This window comes from Sesamum indicum, linkage group LG8 (assembly GCF_000512975.1).
Source record: "Sesamum indicum cultivar Zhongzhi No. 13 linkage group LG8, S_indicum_v1.0, whole genome shotgun sequence".
In the NCBI taxonomy this organism is placed as follows: domain Eukaryota; kingdom Viridiplantae; phylum Streptophyta; class Magnoliopsida; order Lamiales; family Pedaliaceae; genus Sesamum; species Sesamum indicum.
This window is the reverse complement of record NC_026152.1, coordinates 2,243,666-2,270,498: the sequence shown is the minus strand read 5'-3', so window position 1 is coordinate 2,270,498 and position 26,833 is coordinate 2,243,666. Positions and strand designations below refer to the sequence as shown.

General features: G+C 35.5%; 2 protein-coding genes across 9 annotated transcripts; both read left to right on the top strand.

Annotated features, from left to right (window-relative positions):
* Positions 4,641–17,127, top strand: LOC105167446 (histone acetyltransferase HAC1-like). Of its 8 annotated transcripts, none has more exons than XM_020696492.1 (18): positions 4,641–4,782; positions 6,137–6,214; positions 6,307–6,463; positions 7,177–7,288; positions 7,505–7,781; positions 7,893–8,411; positions 8,566–10,397; positions 10,931–11,227; positions 11,309–11,587; positions 12,232–12,360; positions 12,815–13,015; positions 13,126–13,268; positions 13,367–13,679; positions 13,958–14,097; positions 14,990–15,068; positions 15,178–15,567; positions 16,131–16,348; positions 16,483–17,127. In XM_020696492.1, the coding sequence occupies exons 3-18, from the start codon at positions 6,345–6,347 to the stop codon at positions 16,592–16,594; spliced, it is 5,160 nt and encodes a 1,719-aa protein (XP_020552151.1). In that variant the 5' UTR covers positions 4,641–4,782; positions 6,137–6,214; positions 6,307–6,344; the 3' UTR covers positions 16,595–17,127. The 8 variants fall into 8 exon arrangements, with proteins under 8 accessions (XP_020552151.1, XP_011085470.1, XP_020552150.1 ...); XM_020696491.1 differs by having other exon boundaries at positions 4,642–4,857; XM_020696493.1 differs by having other exon boundaries at positions 4,642–4,857; positions 6,137–6,463; positions 8,566–8,924; positions 9,069–10,397.
* On the top strand, positions 19,241–20,592 carry LOC105167445 (36.4 kDa proline-rich protein). The gene has a single exon (XM_011087164.2). It carries the CDS (start codon positions 19,260–19,262, stop codon positions 20,256–20,258), a length of 999 nt encoding a protein of 332 aa, XP_011085466.1. The 5' UTR covers positions 19,241–19,259; the 3' UTR covers positions 20,259–20,592.

The window sequence follows — 26,833 nt, the reverse complement described above, 5'->3', positions numbered from 1 at the left end:
CACATCACATGATGCCATGCAATGTGTGGGGCGGATCCTGAGGGACTTTGAGGCGGCTTTGGGTTTGATGGTGAGTTTGAAAAGTCCTCGATTGTATTAATGGCAACGTCCTTGGTGAACTTCAAGAAGACCTTGCTAGCATCCTTGGGGTCTAGATGTTCCAAAAAAGAAGTTTTTGAAAATCTTAAAGATAAAGTGTGGGCAATGAGTTGGCGGTGCAAGAATCTATGGCAAGATGAAAGGTGGGCTTGCTTAAATCCATGGTGTAGGCTATGCCAACATTTGTGATGGGTTGTTTTCTCATCCCCGCGATCGTCTGTCAAGAGCTTGGGAGCATGATGGCTGATTTTCTATGGCATAATAGAGATTCTAGGAAGGTTCACTGGATTTCATGGGAGAAGTTATGTGCTAGTAAGAATGAGGGAGGTCTTGGGTTTAGGTATTGGGGGATTTTAATCGAGCAATGTTGGCTAAACAATTGCGGAGAATTATCATGAATCCGGACTCTATGCTTAAGCAAAAATACTTCCCCTCTACAGATGTTCTTAACGCGGTGGCAGGTCCAAGGAGTTCGTTCACCTAGCGTAGCATCCTTGAGGCGTGAGATTTGATTGTAGCAGGGTCAAGGTGATATCCTGGGTTTGGCCGCAACATTCGCATTTGGAAGGATAGGTGGATTCTACGGACCCTGTCTTTCTAGGTGATTCCCACGCCCAATACTCCACGCGAGGAAACTATGGTGGATACATTATTGGACGTGGATGGGTGATGGATTGTGCTCTTGATTCACACTGTTTTTGGGTTGATGATGTTGAGGCTATTGTCGAGGATCACCAGAGCCGATGGTAACTCAGACCAATTGTGTTGGCACTATGAGAAGCAAGGGCGATATTCGATTAAAAGCGCGTACTCTTATTTTTGCCCGTATGTATCGAAACTACAATCTGATAGTTGGCGATTCATTTGGAGCGGTGTCGTACCCCCAAAAGTCAAGTTGTTTGGTTGGAGGGTATGTCGAGATTCGCTTCCTACGTCCTCCAACCTCGAACGACAAGTTGTTTCTAAAGGCGTGGTGTATCTTTGGTGTTGAGTTGAGGGCATTGACTTACTTCATTTGCTACTACGATGCCATTTCACCCGCCTTGTCTGGGCCCTCTCACATCTCCCTTAGTCCGTGATATTTGTCGATCAGTTTGATCCTAAGGCCTGCTTTCGTGGTCTGTATCGAAATTTTGATGATTTGGGCTTCGTCCATGCGTTGCTTATTTGTTGGTTTTTATGGGGGGGGGGGGCAGGTAATAGGTTGTTATTCGAAAATTCTTCTACTTCAGCTCAGGAAATCCTTGAACGGGTATGGAGCATGGAGGGGAACTTTTCGCCAGAGGCCCAAGCTATTTTGGTGTTGGAAGGTTCGTTTCAAGCTCATCAGGATTCTTGCTTTAATTCTATTGGTATAAGTTAAGCTAGTGCTCTGTTTGTTATGAGGGATGGTTTTCTGACAATTTTTGGTTATTTATAATTTTTTTATTGTTGCATCTAAAAAATAAATGAATAATTCCTAAAGTAAATCCCTGACTAATTTATAATTTTGGAAGATTTGACTTTTGGAAAATTAAGTAGATAGTAAAAACTACTAAAAAATCTATTGCACTTGATAATGAGGAAAAAGTAATACAACTTTTTGGATGTCATGGATATATTACTTGAGTTCAGGATCTTTGATTTGTCTAAGTAACTCAATAATATGATTATCAATGAATCGTTCTCATTTCTTTGAATTTAGACGTTAATTCATAAAATTCTTGATGTGGATTTTTCTTAGTTTTTTCCTGTTTACATGAACAAGAGTGTTCTTCTTCTTCCGATTAAAAAGAGGTTGATGAATATTCAAAATATTCTTCGATATTTTTAAGTTTATCTTGGAAGTTAGACTTTTCCTCAGGTTGCCCTTCTGATTAGGATTCTTTTTCTTTCGAAAATATTATATTAATTATATTTTCTTTTTTTTCTTCCTCTAATTAAATAATCTTGTTTTTTAATCTCTTAGCTTTTTGTTTTTGCAACTATTTGCAAGGTGGTCTGTTTCGCTACAAATCTAGTATCTCCTTATTTTCTTTCTAGTATTATTTTTAGCTTGCTATCGAAAGTTGTTTATTACGACTTTCGTCAGAGATATCTGCCTCTGAAAATTGAATGAGAATACCAGAAATAATATTCTTGATTCAATTAATTCGTTTTATTACCATTTTTTGGCTTCTGTTCGGTCTTGCGTTATATTCAATTGGTTCATCCCAAAATTTAAAGTTATAAATAGGCCACTGTAGTTCATTCATGAAAAAAAAAACTTGTATCAAAAAAAGCCAAAAAAAAAAATCATTTGTTAAAATGATTAAAAGAAAAGTATGAAAAATTATATCGTAAACCCTCGATAAATTGAGTATGACAATATTTGGGTTGTGCCCATGCAAAAAGAAAAGAGAAAAATAAAACATGTGCTTTTTCCAGTAAAATTGGTAACTTTTTATAGAAATTCAATTAAATATGTATCGTTTTTAAATTATTGTCCTCAATTATAAAATTAAAATCGAAATGAATCAAAATAGAATTTTGTTTGTGTATTGAATAAAATGAAAGCCAAACATGTCTTTACATAGGCGAGGTCTCGCCTAAATTTTTCATCCAAAATTGGGTTTAATAAAATAAACGGGGATACTCAGGTGGATGAAAATAAAATACTTTGGGTAACAAATCTGATGATTTGAAAACATGGGGTATTAAAATTGAAAAGGGGGTATATACTTCGAATATGAAAAGTGAAAATATCCCATTTGGTATTCAATTCATTTTCGATTTTTGGCTTCCAATTACCAAATTGTACCTAAAATACAAAAATATTATTTTTACATACATGTATTTATTGATTAATTTTGTACTATTTTTTTTCTGTTACTTATCAATAATTTAAAATAACAAACAAGAAGTAAAGTTTTGATTTTAATATTTAATTTGTATACATATATATATATATATCTTATATCTATATTTTGTATCCATTATTTTTATCCAAAATTAAAAAGAAAATAAGATTAAGAAAAAAGAAACTGAGAGTCTTCTTAATTTTTCTTTCCTTTTTATTTTATCTTTTTAGATAAGAAATCAAGTTAAAATAACTTTTAAGGAGTTTGTAATATTTTATTGAAATATTCAGTGGAATTTAATAAATGCATATGAAGTATTTTATCAATTTTAATAATTCCTCATCATAAAAAAATAATATATTTTACGCACCATAAAATAAATGATATAACTTCCATTGGTGAAATTTTGGTAATAAAAAATAGAGATAATTTATGTGTTAGGTAAAAATAAATATGTGTCTTCATTGTGAAAAGTTAAATATATAAACAAAATATGGATATAAGATATATATATATAAAAAAACAAATTTAAATCGTAGAAACTTACTAGTTTAGTTTGGAATAAAAAGTTTATTATTGTGGCTGAAGAACAATAAAGAAGAAAAAAAGGTAAAAGTAAAATTAAAGTGCGCTTTTACCACATGTCAAGCACCCATCGAGTTAGGTGGGCACTCGAATGGGTGGCATCAACTGAGCCATAGATTTTATACTATTTATTTTCTTGAAAATTATAATTTGAGTATACTCAAACTTAACTCCAAGTATTCAAATGACGCTCGAGCTTTAAGCAAAAGTTCGAACACTTTTGAGCCTAATATATATAAAAAGAGAACGACAAATATAATGTATACCTAAACAAAATCAATTTACTCGACTATAATTGAAAGATGATTTTATTATACGATTTTATTTGATTCAGCTTACATATTGAGAGAACTTGTCAATCTCTATAATTGAGGAGGGGGGAGGGGGGGATAATTTGTTTGTTAGATTTATGGGGGGTAAAACTAAAAAAAGTGTCTCAACATTGGGGGCATTTGAAAATATGTATAGAGATTTAAAGGGGTCAAAATGATATAAGTTCTCAAATTTGGGGCCAATTCATAATAGGGATAGTTACACTCAACTATCCTAAAATTCGTGTCATTACACATAAACTCCTTGTAGTTTGAGAAATTACATATAGCGTTTTCGCCTAGCAAATAAGTCTCTCCGTTAGTCAAAATTCACTGAGTTTACTGATATTAACAAAAAAATTGATATTTACCATCAATTGACTGATTATTAACTTATTGCTGGTTAAGTAATTTATTTTTGGATTAAACTACCTTTAGGTGAAAATATGCCTTTTCACATGCATTAACGTGTGAAGATGTATAAGGGTAATTTGGTTATAAAAAAATTTTATTTGACTTGTAATAAGTCAGTATAAATTAATCAGAAGTTAATATTTATATATTTTTTCGGGTTTTTTGTTAATATCCTCAAGTTCCTGATTAATGAAGGGACTTATTTGTTATATTAGAGCAAATTTCAAAAATGCTAAATGTAATTTTTTAAATTACACAGAGTTTACGTATAATTATACCAAACCTTAAGGGAAGGAAGTATAATTATTTCTTCAATATAAAGGTGTTACATTGGTAATAATTGAAATTACAAAAGTGTATACTAAAAATAAAGGGGAAAAGAAGACAAGTTAAATACGGTCCACTATACTCAGAAATTAACAAAACGCCCAATTCCTAAATCAACCCCGTTCCTTCTGCAAATCATCGTTCTCCAACGAGAACTGCTTACGACGCCGTTCAAGCTTCGGCGCCGCCATTAGCTGCCTGCTGAGCTCTTCACGGCTTATCTATTGGTCGTTCCTGACTCGTTCTGCTCATCTCGGTGCCTATTCGTTGCGCTTTTCAGTTTTGGGCTGTCTTTGATTTGTGTGGGTCACTGGATTTTGCCCTTTTGGTTTGATTCAATCCTTAATTGAATTTTTTTTAGCCCCATTTGAGAATCCAACTTGTATTTAATCTGAACTGATGATGCCTTAGATTGAATTCCCCCAATTTGATGGAACCCTAGCATGTTTAAATTTACACGATTTTGGGTTGATCGCGTTTGTGCAATTAGTTTCACCCAGCACATTTTGTGGGCGGGCTTGATTGCACTCTCTATATTTTGCTATGCATGTGATCAAGATTCTCGGTGATTCAATGCTATGAGCATTTTGGTTTAGTATTCGTTTTATGTTGGACAAGTTAAAATGTAGGATTCTAGTAAGGAAATTAGCACTCTTTTGTATTCTTATTGTGTAGTTTTTGGAGATCAAATGCTAGTTCGTTTGCTCAGAAATAGATGGACATCAGACCTGCTTGGTAAAGTGAAAACTTTTTGGAGTATTTGTTGTTATTTCATTGATCCTTCGACAGTGTAACTGATGTAGCTGCTAATGTGCTGGCAGGATTTGCATTTATGCCTGTGAACTGCATTTTTAGTCCAATGTCCCATATTCTTCAAAATCACCTGTCTTTTCTATATTAAGTTAGGGAGTTTGTTTTTTGTACTTCTGACTGGTGAGAGGATATGATGAGTTGACAGTGGAACTTGTAGGGCTTGTAGTTAGCAGTTTGTTAAGAATGATTTGATAGGATTGGTTTTCTGTTTGATTCTGTGGCTATTATTTGAGTTCTGACACCTAGAAGCATTCTATTTTGTTTGGAACATATGAATGTGGGTTTACCTTGTCTGAAGCTGGTCTCAGATGAATATTACCTCAAATTAAAATCTTTCTTCAAATACGACTTCGTATTGTAACATCCTGTGTTTCTTTGATACGAGGCAGAGAATGGTATAGTTAGTATTTTTCCTGGAAACGGAATGACAAGAGTTGCTTGAAACTAAAGTGGGAAATTTTCTATGGATGATTGGTGGAATTCTCATCTTACAGAGATTTTGTGCGACCTTTGACAGTTGGAAATATGAGACTAGCTAATTGAACAGTGCACATCAGACTAAAGAGTATGCGATTATGTTTAAATTTGCAATTTAGCATCAGTGTCCCTTTGGTTTAAACATATTCAGTAAAACTGTCCTGCTGCCTTTTCTGCCCAGAACATTCAGAAGAAGCCTGCATGCATAATGAAATTTGCGAAATTTTCAGTTGAATGTGGATTCTCATTCTAACTTCCTTCTTTTTCATATTTTATGGTTTGCCTTTACAGGTATTTGGACCATTTTCCCTGTGCACTTTGGGCAGGACTTGACTGGATGGAGACGTACTGGTCCAGCTAATTTGGTTTGTACGTCTACATGGTGGAAGTTTGATTTCAAATTTGCGAAGTGCATGTTTGCTACCGCACATTAAAAATGAATTTGCAAACGCACCATTCAGGGCAGATATCTGGACAAGTACCAAACCAAGCTGGTACTATGTTGCCTGGGCTGCCGCAGCAGAATGGAAATCCCATGCAAAATCCCAGTATCCATCGTGGTGTCCTGAATACTGACCCTGAATACGTTAAAACACGCAGATATATGCAAGAAAAGATGTACGACTTCTTGTCTTCTTGTTATTTATGGCCTTCAATGGCATATGGTCATGTGATGATTGTTATAGATAACTAATTCATGATTCTTCTTTTTCAGCCATATTTACGATTTCCTATGTAATAGAAAAAGGAAAAAATTAATGCAAACCAAGTTCTGTAAAAATCTATGTTTAAAGATGCAGTAGTATTTATTTCTCCTGGTAGTTTCTCCGCTTTAAAAGGATTTATGTGTTCTTCTTGTCTAATTCAATTGAAGTTACACAAAACTGGATGTTGAAAGGGCACCAAGTTACATTAATTAGAAAGCTTTGACTTGTCTTGCTTGACCTTAATATAATCACCTTTTCTTTGTTACTAACAATATTAAGGAATAAAATACCTGATGTACTATCAAGTCCTGTTCATGGTAAGCTTTGACTTGTCTACCCTTGTTTTGGCATTCCTTTTATGTAATTACCATACTAAGACATTTTTTGTCAATTATAAAACACGATATAGCATATGTGCATCCAAGTTCTGCAGCTTTATATATAACATTCCTCTGTTGCTATCCTGGTTGAATTTTTTTTAACTTCCCTCTTCTCTATCTTTCTTTTGTAAAGTTTTTGATATTTCAGGAATTAAGTGCCTGCCATACTTCATAGAAGCACTGCTTTTATTATGATTGCATATGTGGTAAATGCTGCTAAAGTTTTACCTTTGCTGTTTTGCAGATGGGAATTTCTTATGCAGCGGCGCCAACAATCTCATGAGGTGCCCAACAAAAAAATGATTGATTTAGTAAAACGTCTAGAAGAGGCTTTGTTCAAGAGTGCCACGACAACGGTGTGATAGATTTTCATTCTGTTATTCTACTTTTATGAATAAGATATGCTCTTTTTCTAGAACGTATACATAAAAGTGTTTCTAATTGAATTTATACTTTTTCATGAGGTCTAGCTTTATAATTCTATAGGATTGTTGAAGTGCTTATAACAGACAGTCGTATTAAAGGATTACTTTCCATCAGGCCCTTACTTGGTTTGATTTTTCTTTTACCAGGAGGAGTATCTAAACCTGGCAACTCTCGAAAGTCGCTTGCATGTTCTAATTAAACGTCTACCTATGAGTAATCACAACCAGCAGTTCTCACATGCTAACCCCTCTGTGTCTATTGGTACAATGATTCCGACCCCTGGATTGCAACAAACTGGAAATTCTAGCCTTGTTGGGACTCCATCTGTGGACAGCTCTTTGGTTGTCAATAATAGCTCAAACACAATTGCGTCCTCCACAGCGAATTCAGGGAACTTCTTGCCTACAGGAAATGGGTCTTCTGGTAATGTATATGGGGGTTCTTTTAGTTCATCTGATAGTAGGTTTTTAGTCTTCTGCTGTGGCATTGATTAGATTTGCCCTTCCTCTCTTGCCTCACGAATATCTCTTTCAGGAGCTTTGGCCGGTGGATATCAGCACTCATCTTCTGCTTTCTCAGTCAATTCTGGTGGAAATAACATGATGACATCCATGGGTGGACAGAGAATGACAAGTCAGATGATCCCTACTCCTGGATTTAGTAGTTCTAGTAATAATGACGTAAATAACAATGCTGATAACCAGTCATTCATGAATATGGAGTCATCCAGTAATGTTGGTGCATTTCCAGCTGTTGACTCTTCAATTGTATCACAGCCTATGCAACAAAAGCAGCACGTTGGTGGTCAAAACAGTCGTATGTTACACAATATTGGTGGGCATATGGGTGGTGAAATAAGATCTACATTGCAGCAAAAGTCTTATGGATTATCAAATGGGCCCTTGAACGGAGGGCTGGGAATGGTGGGAAACAATATGTCCATGATGAATGGTCCAGGAACAACCGAAGGCTATTTATCTGGAACAATGTATGGAAACTCCACCAAACCGTTGCATCAACACTTTGACCAGCATCAGCGACCAGTAATGCAGGGTACTGATTCTTTCTTGAAGACCCTAACCTTTCTTCTGTGCATGTGTGTGGTTGCAAATGCAAATGCAGAATAGACAATGTGCAATAATATGTGTATTTTATGTCAATGGAGGTTTTTACATTTTATTTTTACTGGAGTTGTTCTACTTTACAGGTGATGGATATGGAATGGGTGCTGCCGATGCTTCAGGGTCTGGAAACTTGTATGCTTCTGCGACATCTGTTGGGTCTCTGATGAACAATCAGAGCTTGAATGTGATATCAATGCAATCTATGCAAAAAGCAACCTCACCCTTGATGATTAATAATCAGCCTAATGTACACTCTGTAACGACTATGAAGCCTCAACCAATTGATCAATCAGACAAAATGAATTATCACCCTCAGTATTCAGTGAGAGAAAATCTTGTACAACCTCATCAACAACAACAATTTCAACAGCCGTCTCACCAGTTTCAGCGCCAGCAACTTGTCCAGCACCAGGTCCCACAAAGGCAGCAAACTCAAAACCAGGTTTTCTTAAAGAATGATACATTTGGTCAATCTCAGCTGTCATCCAATATAGTTTCTGAGGCAAAGTCTGCCCATGGGATTGAGCATCGTGATGAAATTCTACATTCACAAGTCTCTGACCCCTTCCAGTTCTCTGATATGCAGAGTCAGTTCCAACAGAACCCTATGGAGGACCGGTCAAGAGGTACTCAGTTGCTGCCGCATCCAGTTGGTCCACAGGATGTGAGTTCATCACTAACTCAGACTTCAGATCAGATGCAACAGTTGTTGCATCCGCAACAATTTGTTGGTAACCCTCAAAGTGATTTTGGCGGTCTTGCTAGTGGCATGCAACCAGATGACACATTGCGTGGTCAATGGTATTCCCAAGATGTATCTCTTGTATCAGGGAGACTCCCACATGATCAAAATGTGCAAGATGAATTTCATCACAGATTAACAGGGCAAGGGCAAGATGGAGCTCAGCTAAATAATTTATCCTCTGAAGAATCAGTAATTGGTCAATCAGATGCTCCCAGATCAGCAGAAGCTCCGAAAACAAGTAATGCCATATCTCGATCTAATAACCTTAATCGTGAAAGGCAGTTCAAGAACCAACAGCGGTGGCTCTTGTTTTTGCGGCATGCTCGTCGATGTCCTGCTCCAGAAGGGAAATGCCAAGAGCCGAACTGCTTGACGGTTCAAAAACTATTGAGACATATGGAACATTGCAATGTATTTCAGTGTTCTTATCCTCGTTGCTGCGCTACTAGAGTTTTAGTAAATCATCATAGGCGCTGTCGTGATGGTAGCTGCCCTGTTTGTATTCCAGTTAAGAATTATGTGCAACAGGCGCAATTAAAGGCACTTGCTCGTCCTGATTTCAGTTCAGGGTTGCCTGGTTCTGTCAATGGTTCCTGTAAATCATATGAGAATGCTGAAATTTCTGGAAGATCAACCCCGAAGACGAGCCAAATGATAGCTGAAACTCCTGAAGATCTACAGCCTTCTATTAAACGCATGAAAATTGAACAGGGAGCTCAGTCTGTTGTCTCTGAAAGTGGAGCTTCTGTTGCACTGAAGTCCACTATAAAAGAACCTCCAATCCAGGATGCCCAGCATTCTGAACAGCATCATGATCCTCATATTCCAAGAAAATCTGAAATTAATGAAGTGAAAATGGAAGTTTCAGGAAGTGTTGGACAATTAAGTTCCAAAATGATTGAAATGAAGAAGGATAGCTTGGAAGATGCCTACATCCAGAGGCCAGAAGGTGATCCTACTGCAAAACTAAACTCTACTGGATTTGGAATACAGGAAGTCATTAAAGCCGAGAAGGAAATGGGACAGTCTAAGATGGAAAATCCACCATTACATTCTGAGAACACGTCCAAGTCTGGCAAGCCGAAAATAAAGGGAGTATCATTGACAGAGTTGTTCACTCCTGAACAAGTCCGGCAGCATATTACAGGTCTTAGACAGTGGGTAGGCCAGGTTAGCATTATGTGTTGTTTATTTTATGGGGTTGATGGCTGCATTTTTGTTCTGATTGATAAGGACATGCATGTATGCAGTTCATGGCCATAGAAGGCCCCGTATGTTAGTATTTGCATGTGAAAGTGAAAGCATCTTCATCAAATATTTTTATCATCAACATAAACTATAAGTCTAACATGCAGCCGACCAGGAATGGAAAATTTGGAGTGAAGCATTTGTTTCCAGAAAGCTAGACAATTTATGAACTCACATTAAATTTAGTCAAGTTTCATTTTCTGGCTTTTACATAACTGAGTTGATAGATGTAGAAGCGAGCAGGCATTTTTATTTTTATATTATTTCCTGAAAGTTGTTGGAGCATTTTATGTTATGATTTATCTATTTTCTTTCTTCTCTTGCTTAAGCTCCTTTTGGGTTCTTTTTATCTCTCTAGTTATGCCTTCACCTTCTCATGAAGCTTGATGTACAAGAAAGTCACTTCTTAGGTATGATTCACCGTTTTGATGAAATTTACATGTTGTATTACACAGAGCAAAGCAAAAGCAGAAAAGAATCAAGCGATGGAGCATTCAATGAGTGAAAACTCTTGCCAGTTATGTGCAGTCGAGAAGCTTACCTTTGAACCACCCCCTATATATTGTACACCTTGTGGTGCTCGCATTAAAAGGAATGCTATGTATTATACCGTTGGAGCTGGTGAAACTCGTCATTACTTTTGCATTCCGTGCTATAATGAGGCTCGTGGCGACACCATTGTAGTTGATGGAAGTGCTCTTCCAAAGGCAAGGATGGAGAAAAAGAAAAATGATGAGGAAACTGAAGAATGGGTATGCCACTTTAACATATACAGATGTTGTTTTGCCCATGACACATAGTCCTCTGAGATACTAATATTTATTTTCTTGCAGTGGGTCCAATGTGACAAGTGTGAAGCGTGGCAGCATCAAATTTGTGCATTATTCAATGGTAGAAGAAATGATGGTGGACAAGCTGAGTACACTTGTCCAAATTGTTATATAGAAGAAGTTGAGAGAGGTGAACGTGTGCCATTACCGCAGAGTGCTGTTCTAGGAGCAAAGGATTTGCCTAGAACAATTTTGAGTGATCACATGGAGCAGCGATTATTTGCAAAGCTCAAGCAAGAAAGGCAGGACAGAGCAAGGCTTCAAGGCAAAAGTTATGATGAGGTGACCCCGTTACTCGTGTGCACTATGTGATGCATTTTCCTTTTGTGATCTTCTTGAAGGATAGTTCAACTGAGGTGTTTGCTTTAGATGTGTTTCTTTTCAATGTTGAGAGTTGTTATCAATGCGTTGGAGAGATGCTAAGGAAACATATAAGCTGATATTTTGTGGTAAAACTTGCAAGATTTCCAATTCTGCGAAGGATCGCTTCTTAAAAATTATTTACAAGTCTGCTGCTTTTTAATGAAGTATCGTTTTCTTATTTTATCCTTTAATATTTACACACAAACTATTATAGTTTGTGTTCTTTCCTATTTCCTATCCTAAATATGATTAATGGATTCTGCAATTGACTTTGTAAGTTATATCATTAATTATTTTCACATTTTTTTAAAAACTTTGGAATTGAAACTATTAAGAAGAGTTCCACCAGTTGCGAATAATATTGAAGCTAGACACAGGTGAGAAATCAAATGGTTATACCAGGTGCATTTGCATACCAAATTGGATAAGATGTTTTGGGATTTATTTTTCCGTTGTAACCAAGTATTTTTAACTGATTCTGTGCGTATTTAGTAATGTTATTCATTTCATTCTTAGTATTGTAGTTTATGTGATTGTTGTTATTATTATATGAACTTTGGCAGGTGCCAGGAGCAGAAGCACTTGTTATAAGAGTGGTGTCATCAGTGGACAAGAAGTTGGAAGTTAAACCGCGGTTTCTTGAAATTTTCCAAGAGGAAAATTATCCTGCAGAATACCCATATAAATCTAAGGTCCGTCTTATGTGCATATATCAATTAAGACCACCAAACTTGGAAGTCTAGTACCTCATTCAGTTTATTTTATGTGAAAGAATCTAGAAGAGTCTTAGTGTGAATAAGTTACATTTGGTGCTGCTTCTAATTCTAGAAAAAAATGTGAACCTGCATATCAAAAGTTGTATCAATGGGGAAGCTGTTAATTTGTGATTCTATTTGAGAATTGAAGTCTAGACAAACTGAGTTGAACTTTATCAGGTCTCCCGGTTGGGCCTCTTATTATTAGTATTCTTGTCGTTTATATTGTTATCTATTGTCATGGGGTGGGTAGAGGTTTGCAGAAGATTGAGTAACCAAACAGTAAATAGTTAACTGGAGATTTGTTCTCTTAAAATGCCTCCTTAGATATCTTGTGTTTAACAAAGGAAATCTAGTTTATGTAATAGTACAAATGGTTTCTATCTTCCAGGTAGTACTATTATTTCAGAAAATTGAAGGTGTTGAAGTCTGCCTATTTGGGATGTATGTTCAAGAATTTGGATCCGAATGTCAGCAGCCTAATCATCGCCGAGTCTACCTATCTTACCTGGACTCAGTTAAGTATTTCAGGCCGGAGGTTAAAGCAGTGACTGGAGAAGCTCTGCGGACATTTGTGTACCATGAAATTTTGGCAAGTTTCTGGACCCATTGCTCTTTTGCTATTGCTATCATCCTCTGTATTGGCAAGATATTGAGTTGCAATTTCTGGTGCAAGTATCCATAATATTCTTCTATTTTCAGATTGGATACTTAGAATACTGCAAAAAACGTGGTTTCACTAGCTGTTATATATGGGCTTGCCCTCCATTGAAAGGGGAAGACTACATTTTGTATTGCCACCCAGAAATTCAGAAGACACCAAAGTCAGATAAACTTAGGGAGTGGTAAGTTTGGTGGTTGTTTGATTATGAGATTGTTGGTTATGAGTTCTGAGCTAATATGCCCCACTATTTCACTTGAATTGTCGCTTTGGTGGTTTCAGGTACTTGTCCATGCTAAGAAAAGCTGCAAAGGAAAATATTGTAGTTGACCTCACTAATCTCTATGACCATTTCTTTGTGTCTACCGGCGAATGTAAAGCAAAGGTAACTGCAGCTCGGTTGCCATACTTTGATGGAGATTATTGGCCTGGTGCTGCAGAGGACATGATTTATCAACTACAGCAAGAAGAGGACGGGAGAAAACAGCATAAGAAGGGAACTATGAAGAAGACGATCACGAAAAGAGCTCTGAAGGCATCTGGCCAAACTGATCTTTCTGGAAATGCATCAAAGGATTTGCTGTTAATGCACAAAGTAATTTTGCTGTCAAATTCTCAAAGTTTGCTTGTATTTTCCAGTGCTATAAGCAGGGATAATTTTATTTTAGCATCTATCAATTTTGATATTGTTGTTATTATCCTGCAATATCACAAGTTTAAGTGGATTACCTACATATACAATTTTTAGTTTATTATGTTGCGCCTTACGCCTTTATTTCATTCTTTGTGCTTCTCTCTTCCCGGCACATATTAAAGTAGAAGTGTTGCTGCTGCTTCCGTTTCTTGGTTCTCAAGGTTACTTTGTTTATGTAGCTCGGTGAAACAATATCTCCCATGAAGGAGGACTTCATCATGGTACACTTACAGCATGCATGTACGCATTGCTGCATCCTGATGGTCTCTGGAAATCGTTGGGTTTGCAAACAATGCAAAAATTTTCAGCTATGTGACAAGTAAGGATTCTTCTAACTTTTTGGGGTTCATAGTAAATCCTTTTCATGTGTATGTCATTTTCCTAAATACTATTCTATTTCTAGTTTTGGTGATTTAGTAGTGTTATCAAGCTTTTATGTTATTAAATAGTAGTGCTTTTTAAGTTTAATCGACAACCATCGACTGGCTGGAAGTGGAGTAAGTTGGTTATGCCATGCGATATTATTTCATGCATCCTTGAGAGAATCTTTTTTCTTGCGTTGTTTGTGCACCATTATAAGCTGCTCACAATTAATGGTTTTGCGAGTGAGCTGATTCTTCAATATGAGATAAGGGAATTAGGAGACAGAATCGAAGGTGCAGAGTTTTAAATAATTGAAACGGTTGCTAGTTAAACTTTTAGTAGTTCACCGCAGTATGATTAACATTGTGGTCAAATGGATCGGTCTTTATACATGTAATAACTATTATGAATTCTGATACTCCCTTAGCGATACTTATTTCTCTTAAATGTAAAATTCTATCACATTGGACCATGTTTCTGTTTATATATAGATTTCCTTTTGCTTCTAATATAATTACGGCTGGTAAGAATGAAAAGAGAAGTGCTAAACAGTGCCTTCAAAAATCCCCCTTTTTGCATATGATATGATGTTAAGTATGATTAGTTGCATCAGCTTGCAATAATTGTTATGTTTGAGTACTTTCTACTTGTTATTTTTTGTAGTTTTCCTTGCTACAGTTGATATTACTATATAAAGATAATTTGTTGCTTGAAAGTTTATGGAACTCTTCCAAGTTAGCTGATCAAAAGTTGATGGAGCAAATAGATTTGTCTAGGCTTCATCAGTCATGTCCTTGAATAATATGTACATCCTGCAGTACACTAATGAAACCTATCTTTTGTTTCAGGTGCTATGATGCTGAGAGAAAACGCGAGGACAGAGAAAGACATCCTATCAACCAGAAGGATAAACATACGCTTTATCCTGTAAGTCTGTAGGACTACAATTTTGGTTGACTTGGTTTTCGCAATTTTGCATTTCTCGTGCGTTTCAAATTGATTTAGCTTTTGGAGTAAGTAATTGATGAACATGCAGGTTGAAATCACTGGTGTCCCTGACGATACCAAAGACAAAGATGAGATACTTGAGAGTGAATTCTTTGACACCAGACAGGCGTTTCTCAGCCTTTGTCAAGGAAACCATTATCAGTATGATACTCTGCGTCGAGCTAAGCATTCCTCCATGATGGTCCTCTATCATCTTCACAATCCTACTGCCCCAGCTTTTGTGACAACATGCAATGTATGTCACCTTGATATAGAAACTGGGCAAGGTTGGCGCTGCGAGACATGCCCTGATTATGATGTATGCAACACATGTTACCAAAAGGATGGAGGAATCGATCATCCTCATAAATTAACTAATCATCCATCAAATGATCGTGATGCACAGAACAAAGAAGCCAGGCAATTACGAGTTATGCAGGTATCTAGTACTTATCTTTGTTTTCAAGCATTTAAGGTCGCCCACTTTTATTTTTTATAACCTTATCTGTTTGCCCTCAAGAATATGGATTTCCAGTCTGCTATTTTGTTGCTTCTTCATAACTCTTTCTCCTTAACCAAAGAAAGGTAATAAAGTATATAATTGGTTAAAAATCTAATTGCTCAAGAATACTCATCCATGATGTTCTAAGCAGCATCTTGCATGAAATGCTGGCTGTGATAATTTTGGAGTACAGATGTAAATTGGATGAACATTTAATACTGACAACTCATCTACTTTAACTTTCAGTTGGTTGAAATCCACTTCTACATTAAAATAATTAATTAAAGCACTACTGAGTGACGTTTAATTCTTTAAGATGATTAATATGTAAAAGGCATCCGAAGTGGATTAACAATTGCAGTCCAAGTGGAATGCTCGTTTCTTTACGTGGTTATGATCATGATCCATCAAATAATTTATCGTTGAACTAAGCACTACACATTTTCTGTGGAAGCTCAACTTCTTTGGATGAGATATGACTTCCGTTATTTGTTTTGCAGCTGAGAAAGATGCTTGATCTCCTGGTTCACGCCTCTCAGTGTCGCTCTCCTCATTGTCAATATCCAAATTGCCGCAAGGTGAAGGGACTTTTCCGCCATGGTATGTTGTGCAAAGTGCGTGCTTCTGGAGGTTGTCTACTGTGTAAGAAAATGTGGTATCTCCTTCAGCTTCATGCTCGAGCGTGCAAGGAATCTGAATGCAGCGTCCCACGATGCAGGTTTGTTCAGGAATCTCTTTGGACTTTGACAAATGCGTCTTCCCACATATCTTAACTTACTTTCATCCTCGTGAAAAAAACTAATATTTTCATGGAAATGATCATATTCATCAATTCAAGCATTTTTGGTGCAGAGACTTGAAGGAGCATATGAGAAGGCTGCAACAGCAGTCCGATTCTCGACGAAGGGCTGCTGTTATGGAAATGATGAGGCAACGCGCTGCAGAGGTTGCTGGCAATTCTTGATGTCCAGTTGTATATATACACTAGTGGCAGCTTTTTGAGGAAAAAACTGTTCCAGAGCGAGCCAGATAAGTTATCGTTTGACAAGTGATGCATTATTTGAACTCGCAAGTGGTAGAAAGGAAGTCGGGCTTCTTACTATGGTTGGAGGACTCCATAACAAAACAAATTTGTGGGAGTTTTGCTTTTACCATCACTGGGCACACATTTTTTTTGGGTTCATACTTCTCCAGATAAGCTTGCTAGGGAAGTTCATGATAGAAGGTCCACTGCTTGCTTCTACTATGGCGAACTCACAATTTAGGGGGGCAAAAGGTTCAGAATTTATGTCTTCGTCTAGATAAGTTATTCTTTGATTTTCTTTCTTGTATTTCATCTGTTGCCATCAATGTTTGATGGCGAGTGTACTATAGTTACCTTTGCCTGTCAAGATTTTTCTTGCCAAAGTAGTAACAAGAGAAGCTCAGTTTTTCTCAAATTCTCATCTCAGTCCCGTTCATCGTCTTTGTGAATATATGCCTTTGGAATTAGCTATATCTATTTCTCTCCCATTTCTCGACTTATTATGTGTTTGATACTTGGCAGTTCTCTGCACCTGTTTGATGTTTTTTTACGACACATATTGCGGATGAGGATAGTTGTTCTGGGACCACTGTAACGCTTATTCGTTCCAACAGCGACAAACGTGGTCTTGTTCGTTGTCTTTTGTTTGAGGTTCCATGTTTATTGTTTACGGAAAATTCTTGGTGAGTTTTGGTTCTTTGTGAATAGCTAAATCCATTCATATTTGATTTCATGTGTTGGTTTTCTGTCAAAATGAAAGAAACATGATTTCACATTACTGAGTGTATGTACGAGTATAGTGTAGAGTCACATCTATCATTGGATATAGCATTTAGTTAGGTCTCTTTCACATCGATTATGACATTTGGGATAACTGTACCATATGAAATAAATATATTACAAAAATGTCGAAATTTCTTGATAAAAAGTTGTCGGAGAATGTACATATTCAAATTTATCGAACAATAGCATGTAGTACCAATTTTTGTTGTATCACATATTAATATAAGGGATAATGACACTTTCCTTCTATAAAGTTTGTATAATTATACGTAAAATTTTTGTGGTTTGAAAAATTACTTTTAGTACTTATGGGGGTTGTTTTTATCTAACAAATAAGTCATCACACTAGTTAAAATTCACCAAATATGCTGATATTAATATAAGAATTGGATAAAGTTTTTATTTACCTCAAGTTGACTTGTTATTGGTTTATTACGAAATAATTTTTTTTTTTATGTTTAAATTATCCTTATACATCTTTATATATTAATTCATATGACGATGTATACTCAACGTTATAAGGGTAGTTTAGTCAGAAAAAATTATTTTGGCTTGCATAAGTGATCGAGGGTAAGGGTAAGTATCAATTTTCATTGAATTTGTTTCATTTAATTTTTTTGTTAAGATCAACAAATTCAAAAAAAATTTATTGATGGATGAATCTACAGAAACAAATATTAATGGTACTAGATGTAATTTTACAAAGTATACGTATAATTATACTAAATTTCAGCATAGGAAAGTATAATTATCGCGTAAAATAATGATCGTCAAGTCAAAAAGTAAATTTTGTGCAGTAGTTTCTGCCTGATAAAACTAAATACAAACCTGTTCCTTCAGAAAAATAGCTTCATCATCGAACTTATTTGAATATTATCGGTGATAAAATCAGATATTATTCGCTGTCAAACATTTAGGTGAAACTTTGGAGTATGTTTGTAACAGCAAGTTGGGCATACATTGATGAGTCTATCTGGGATTTAGTCAAAGCCAAAATCATATAAGGCGACAACCTATTTCTCTAGATTTGCAATTCTTTGAGCAAAGATAGGAATCTTTGTGAAAGTATATGTTGTTTTGTGACAGGAAATCTTTGTAATGTTTTGTGATTGGGCAATGAGGAATTCTAGTTTTATTAAATTCACATTCACATGCAGCAGGTTTGAAAAGTATGTTGGGCCAATCACGGGTGAAAATAGCCACTACATGTTAAAAACTTGCTCCATTCCAATTGTCCTTGCAAGTTTGAAATTTTGGGGCCTAAAAGGCTCAATCCTACCCCACTTATCACTCTATGCACTAGGGCATGCATCATTTACCAAAAACATAAATAAAAAAAAAATAGTGTTGATTAATTATAATTATAATATTTTTGGGTAAACGGTGATTGTCGATGCAGGATTATGGTATCAACGAGAAAATACTTTGAAAATATTTGTGCGGGATTTGGCGCTTTAACAGACACTCGATGACATACTTTGTTTTGCTAACGTTTGACTAATGCTGATTATCAAATTTGAATTGTACGACGTCGTATATAAAACAACTGTCCCGATTCATGAATTGTATTTTATATGTTTTAAGTAAAGATTCTTATATTTTATTTTTACAGCATTCCAAAATAAACAGATGATCTAACTTAAAACTATTTTTTTTTAAGTAAGTTTATCAAATATGAAAAAAAATATTTTAGTTTTTCTGAAATTGTACACCGAGTAAAATATCCCCACATGGGAGAGAGCACATAGTTTTGCTCAATCACTCTCCATCGCCCATCTCTATAAAAAGGCCAATTCCAAACACATTTCTCACATCTGATAAGATGGGCAATTGCAAGCTCAATACCATCACCCAACTCCTAATCCTTCTACTCCACTTGGGGATACTGCAAATTTCTATAGCATGTCCATATTGTCCATACCCAACCCCTCCTCCCAAACCACCAAAACTCAAACCACCCCACAAATTTCCACCAAAGGTAGAGCCACCTTGTCCCCCGACAAAGCCTCCGGTTGTAAAACCACCACGACACGCACCCAAACCTCCCGTCGTGCATCCTCCTGTCATCCCCAAACCACCCCACATCCCCAAACCTCCCGTAGTTAAGCCACCCTACACTCCCAAACCTCCCGTTGTGCGCCCTCCAACTATTCCCAAACCTCCCATCGTGCATCCTCCTGTCACCCCCAAACCACCCCACGTCCCCAAACCTCCGATCGTGCACCCTCCCAAACCTCCCATCGTGCGCCCTCCAACTATTCCCAAACCACCTATAGTGAAGCCACCTCATGTGCCGAATCCTCCTATTGTGCACCCTCCGCCCACACCTAATCCTCCCATGCCCAAACCTCCTATCGTGTACCCTCCAATTATTCCCAATCCTCCACCAGTACCCAAACCTCCTGTTTTTTACCCTCCAGTCATTCCCAATCCTCCCATCACTCCCACGCCTCCTGTAGTACCATCTCCACCGTCAATAACACCACCATCACCGCCACCACCTGTGCCAGAACCACCACCAGAAACACCATGTCCACCACCACCACCGCCAAAAGCGCAAGACACATGCCCCGTCGACTCATTGAAACTAGGTGCATGTGTCGACGTGCTAGGCGGCCTCATTCACATCGGCATCGGCAGCAGTGCCAAAGACGCTTGCTGCCCTATACTCGGAGGTTTGCTGGACTTGGACGCAGCCGTCTGCCTTTGCACCAGCATCAAGGCTAAGCTTCTAAACATTAACATCATCATCCCAATTGCTCTTCAAGTCCTCATCGACTGCGGCAAAACTCCGCCCTCCGGCTTCCAATGCTCCGCCTAAGCTGCCATCTCTTTGCACGAACTAACACACTCTTTTTCCCAAGAATCTTCACCTTGAGATGTTTGACGAAACCCTTTGCTGATCGACAGGTTTCCAGTCATTGGTGGAGAATTAATTCCAGAGCATGCAGAATGATCATTCTGAGAAGGGCTAATTTTCATGATCTTCGTTTGTAATTTTCAGTTCCAAAATGTTTGTTCAAGAACCATATGTGGAATAAATTTTTGCTCTTAATTATTGTGGAATGGATGAAAGGAGTTGGCTCTGTGCTGACACAGTTTGATTGTATAATAGGAACTACTCATCATGAAACAAATCCCTTTTTAGGTGACAATTTTAAATTTTGTGACAAAACATATATATTAAGTGATACTAATTTTGATTTTCTAGTAATATAATTATTAGTGAATAGAATTAATTATGCCATAATAGGTATATCAACAACTTATTGGCAAAATTTCAGTTTTTGTTCTGTAACTATAGATGTGTTGCACTTTTCGTTCTATATCTTTCAAATAAATATATTTAGTCTTGGAGAAAAATGCAATTTAGTCCTTTGTGATATTGCAAATATGCAAATTAGCTTCTATAAAAAAAATTAGCAATACAGCAATTTAGCCCCTTGTGTTTTTTAAATTTAAGCAATTTACCTCCCTAAATAGGGGGGGGGGGGGAAATTGCTTCAATACAGGGGGATAAATTGCTATTGTTTTTTCATAGGGGATAATTCGCTCATTTATAATATGATAAGGGGTAAATTGCATTAAACCCTTTAGTCCTATAATTTTGATACTTTTGACACATTAATTTCTGCAATTATTGACAGAATAATTTTACTTCTATATGTATTTTACTAAAATACATTTAGTTCTATAATTTATAAAAATCAACACTTTTAGTCCTACTTTAGCAGGAATTTAACCCCTTTGTTTTTTTAAATTTAAACAATTTTCCCCCCTAAAAGGGGGGGGGGGGTAAATTGCTTCAATACAGGGGGATAAATTGCTATTGTTTTTTCATAGGGGATAATTCGCTCATTTATAATATGATAAGGGGTAAATTGCATTAAACCCTTTAGTCCTATAATTTTGATACTTTTGACACATTAATTTCTGCAATTATTGACAGAATAATTTTACTTCTATATGTATTTTACTAAAATACATTTAGTTCTATAATTTATAAAAATCAACACTTTTAGTCCTACTTTGCCAGCGAGTGACATATGGTACCGGAGAAAAAATACGTATTTTCATGCATTAATTACTAAACACTACCATACGTTTTAATTCATTATCTTTGCCCTAATTCATTATTTAAGATTAATTTCCCCAAACCTGCAAATTATTACACAATAACTAACATAAATTATAGAAACAAAATCATAGGCTAACCCCATAACTTTCACATGTGAGTGAATCTTCTTGGATTATCATTTGTCCAAAGTGTCCTCAGCCGACTAGGTCTTCCGCAGTTGAAATTGAAGAATTTTCAGACATTTTCGGTTACTTCGATCACTCACAGAACCTCCTTTTTTGGGTAAAAATGACACCTTTTAAGACGGATTAAATATGGGGTAGAAGTGAATTAGACAAATTTTGTCTCGATTAATGAAAGGGACAAGAATTGGTGGATTTGGGGTGAAAAATTAGGGTTTCAAAGTGGGAAGGGGAAGTTGGAATCTTAGTTTAAGAATGTGTGGGATTCTAGTGAATAAAATGCATTTTCTTGAATCTAGCTTATTACCGGACTGGGGAACCTCCTCCGAAAGAGGAGTCGAGAGCTTATTCGAAGAAGAAGCTCGAAGCTAACATCTTGAGGAGATCGGTCCGACCAGCGCTATTCTGACTGCAAGGAAGAATAGAGTGAGCTGGTCTACTGCTCTAATCTCGAGCTGCCTATTCCGAACAGAGAGAGGAATAGAATAGTAGCTCTACTGATCAATCCTCCATGAATTATGAGCTAGATGTTATGAGTTGTCCTTCTGAGTTCTTGAGTCCTTGAGTTATTGAGTTCCTTCTTTATGAGCTTTCTCTGTCCTACGAGAACACTATTCTATTTTCCACAACAAACAACCAGCATCTTCCTCGAGTGAGCATCACGCAATTTTTTTCAGCAATCCTTTTATTTTATTTTATCTTTTTTTTTTATCAAAAGTAGAACTAAAAGTGTCAGTTTTTATAAATAATTACTGGACAAAATGTGTTTTAATAAAAGACATACAGACTAAAGTTATTCTATTAATAGTTACAGGAATAAATGTCTCAAAAGTATCAAAATTACATAACTAAATGTATTTATTCAAAGGATAAAAGACAAAAGGTACAACATAGGCCTATTAAAACACATTTTTGGGAGAAGGCGTCTCCTCAATCATCTCGCAGAAAATTCGAAAAGGCATCCTTATCTCTAAAAGATACCTTTATTCGCAGCCGACTCCAACCGCTCCTGAGAATTGCGGGTTTTTAACCCCCAAGAGATAGCCCTCCACTAAATCCAGGGAATCCTCCACCGCTAGAGATCCTCCATCTTATCCATGGATGCCATTTATAAACACTTTGAGATCATGCTCCACCAAATTCGTAGTGTCTTCTCCAATCGGTTGACGGTTGCCCATAAATAGAGAGGTCTCTCAATTGGAGGAGGCCATGTTTTGGACTTGAGCTTATATATTACAACTTTTACATTTATACTACCACTTTAGTTGAAAAGAACATTGTAATTTCATAGTTAGTGATTTACTTCAATATCAATCTCTATTTTGTATACGAAAAATGAGGAATAATACTCCCAACTCACTCATTTACTCTCTTTTATTTTCTACTAACTTTATTTCACTATTTTCCACTCTTAGTGGACTCGAACACCATTTTATTTTTGTTCGCATCAGGTACATTCGTTTAACATTTATCTGTTTGATTTACAAGTTGCTATAATCCTATCAAACTTATAGCATATCAATATGGCCATTTTTTTTCCTTTTTTAATTTATTAAAAAACACAACAGTCATGATATGTATTTCGGCAAAATAGTAATTTTCATCCCATAAGATAGGGGTCTACACTTTCAATTCTTTGCTTTATGTGAATTTGAAAATTATTTAAAATTAATTTTTTTCGATACATTTAGTCCTACCCCCTAGCTTCCGTAAAAAAATAGACGCCGGCCACACATGACATGCATGTGGCCATTAGTGTTTGACCAAAAAAACCTTTGGGACCAAAAGTATCAAAACCCCCTGATCGTGCAAGTCCTTTTTTATCAATTGACTTATTAAATGAAACAAGTCTTTATTTAATCATCAAAAGATAGTCGCGACGTAAATGATCTTAAACAACATTATCGATCCATGTATCTGTAATTCTTTTCTCATTGAGTAAAATGGATCTTATAAGTCCCTGACAGAGTTAAAAGATAAAATAATTTACAAAAGGCATGATATCTAGATCTTTTTTAAGCTTGAAAAAATTAAAACAATGATGTGGTCAAGATTTTTACGAAGGGATAAAATTGAGAATTTTACCCGCGACATGATAACTCACTAGGTGAAAATACGATTTTCGACGGAGTTTTTTAGTAAGAGTTGTCACTATCAATGAATAATGGTTAGGTTTAAAAAATAATATTTTTGGTATTTATAGTAGTGTTGGGAGTTATATTGTGCGGTGGGTTGCATTTGTTTAACATGTGCCTCATATATGTTTAATTTATTTTTTACCCTCGTAGGTTAATATTTTTTTACTAATATACATCAAACAGTCAACGAAGAATGACTAAGAAGGAAAAAAACTTTTATTTGGTCCCACGGAATGGGGGGTCAACACTTTTGGTCGTGACATAACTATAATTATTTTTTTATGAAAGTTGGGCACCAGACAAAATATGCCGAGAAAATCCAATTTAGGACTTTCCAAAAGAATTCATAAAGCGAAGGACCAAAATTGTAGATCTCTGTGTTCTATGGGACTAGAAAAGCAATTTTACCTATATTTTTATATATTTTGTATTTTAAACTTTTTCATTCTTTATCTTTTTCATTATTATAGTCTTTCTTTTCTCTTATTTTTTTATATACGGCTAGATATATTTAAAAAATTGATCTATATATTTAATAAAATGAATTGTTTGGAAGTAATCTTCATCAATGGCATAAAAATACACCTGGCCCAAAGAGGTGGCCCAACTCACAATGCGGCCCATAGGGGCATAACCCTCAGCCCAAAAACCCAATAGTGGTCGTTGGAAGAAACGGACCAATATTCATGTAAAGCCCAGAAGAAATGATGACACGTAGACACCAACATCTTCTTGGCGGATGCCCACTAGACCACCCAGAGCCAGCCCAACAACACAACCACCCCGTTGAAAAATTCGAGTTCGAGCTTAATCCTCTCTGTTCATTAGTTCGGGAGTCGGCTCGCTATCTTTTTATATATATATATATATATATGTTTATTTTAAAGTTTTTTATATATTTAATTTCATACTCAATGCTTTATCAATTTTATATTCAAAATTGAATATATATTATAATTATTAATCAATTTCATATATTTTATATTGGATAATAATGAATTATGATACTTTTATTTATAGACTCAACTTTATACAAAAATAAATTTAATCAAAAACTTAGTAAATTATAATATTTTTTTTATAATTAAAAATATTATTTAATATGACACATATAAATTTTATATCATATTTCAGTATATATTTGTATTGTGTTATATTTTTTTTAATTGATAGGTAATTCACTTATAATTTTTTTTTATCAATTTTTGAGTTTTATATTTATAAAACTACTGAGTGTAACAGAGGGCCACTCCAAGTTTTACTTTTGATTTATTTCTAAGAAATTTAAAATGAAATTTGGTCTTGAAATGCTGGGTTTCGAAATTAGAGATGGAATACTTTCGTTACTAATATTTAGCCACTGGGCTTTCAGCCATATAGTGCGGCAATGAATTTTTCCGCCGCTATTTCATTTCACAGACGAAAATCATAATTTCAGATACAGGAATTTTCCATCTCTGATACCCCTATTTTCTAATAGTGAAGGGAAGCTTTGAAAATATCCTCAATTGTTTATATTTTGGAAGGGGGCAAATTGGGTAGGAATTAATATTATATTTTTCTACATTTAAACGGAATTTATATAAAATAAAGGAAATAAAGGGAAAAGTACACTGACCTTTCTTAATATTTAATATACTTACATGTAAATCTATTTATAGTTTGAAAAATTATATCTAGCACTATGGTGTTTGTTGCCATCTAACAAATAGATGCATCTGTCAGTAAAATTCATGGAATTTGCTGATTTTAGCAAAAAAAAATTGATGAAAATTCATGTCTTCTCGATTGACTTAATACAAAGTTATTACAGGTCAAACATATTCGTAGTTTGGGCAGAAAATATTTGTTTGACCTACATTAAGTCTGTAATAAGTCACGATTGTAAACGAAAATTGTATTCAATTTTTATGTTAAAATCAGCAAATTTCATGAATTTTATTGATAGATGCATCTATTCATTAGATGGAAACAGGCGTTAAGAGTGCTCGGTATAATTTCTCAGAACGTAGAAAATATATGTGTAATTTAACCAAATTTAGGATAAAGATAGTGAAATCATCCTAAAAAAATAAGCTAAAATTATATTTTCTAAGAAAGATCGAATATTGTCTTTATTCCCATAATAAGGGGAGTATTAGTTTGCAATGTGATAGTTTGAGAGCCGAAAAGTTTGAAATCGTTTTAAAAATAAAATTAACAAATCGAAAGAATCTGTTATTAAAAATTTGAAATTCATGTTATGAGATCCATCACGAAATCAATGAAATAAATTTTTATCTCAATTCCCAAGTTTTGAGAAATACTAACAGAATTTTACAGAAAATTTTAATATCTTTAACTATTATGGATAATTACTATTTCCACTCCTGAAATTTAGTGTAATTACACATGGGTTCTCATAATTTTAAAAAATTACATCTAGCATCCCTAAGTTTTGATTTCATCTAACAATAAGTCCCTTTATTTTGTTAAAATTCACCAAATTTGCTGATATTAATAAAAAGTCGGATAAAAATATATATTTACCTCCAATTGACTGATGGGAGTTGAGACCACTAAAAATAATCCCTACGAATACTTTTGTAGTAGTGGAAGTAGGGTTGAGTCACCAGGGATTGGCTTCAAATCGATTCCTTCAAAAATAGAAATAGTTGGGGGTAGGGCCGATTTTGATTTTAAAGAGTATAAACTAAATTAAATTAGAGAGCTAATAGGTTAGAAAAGGGAAATATAGGAGAAGACTTTTCCAATTAAGGTCGGATTCATGCTTGATTCTATTGGTTGATCATTGATGCAGATATAACACGTTTAAATAAATAAACAGTTATGGTTATTGGTAGGACCTAATAATGAACCTTCCTGATGATGAACAAGTGACCATATTATTCATAAAACAGATGTTTGTGATAAAAGTACAGAGAACAACATGAATACCTATTTTAACGAGAATAGTAAGCACGGATGAAGAATCAAGCAATCACCTTAACCTTAACCA

Excerpts from the sequence above, each read along its gene's own strand:
- LOC105167446 (XM_011087168.2), top strand. The coding sequence starts at position 6,282 with ATGAATTTGCAAACGCACCATTCAGGGCAGATATCTGGACAAGTACCA. Across the intron at positions 8,412-8,565 it reads TCAGCGACCAGTAATGCAGG|GTGATGGATATGGAATGGGT; the intron begins GTACTGATTCTT and ends TCTACTTTACAG. Across the intron at positions 16,349-16,482 it reads TGCAGCGTCCCACGATGCAG|AGACTTGAAGGAGCATATGA; the intron begins GTTTGTTCAGGA and ends TTTTTGGTGCAG.
- LOC105167445 (XM_011087164.2), top strand. The coding sequence starts at position 19,260 with ATGGGCAATTGCAAGCTCAATACCATCACCCAACTCCTAATCCTTCTA.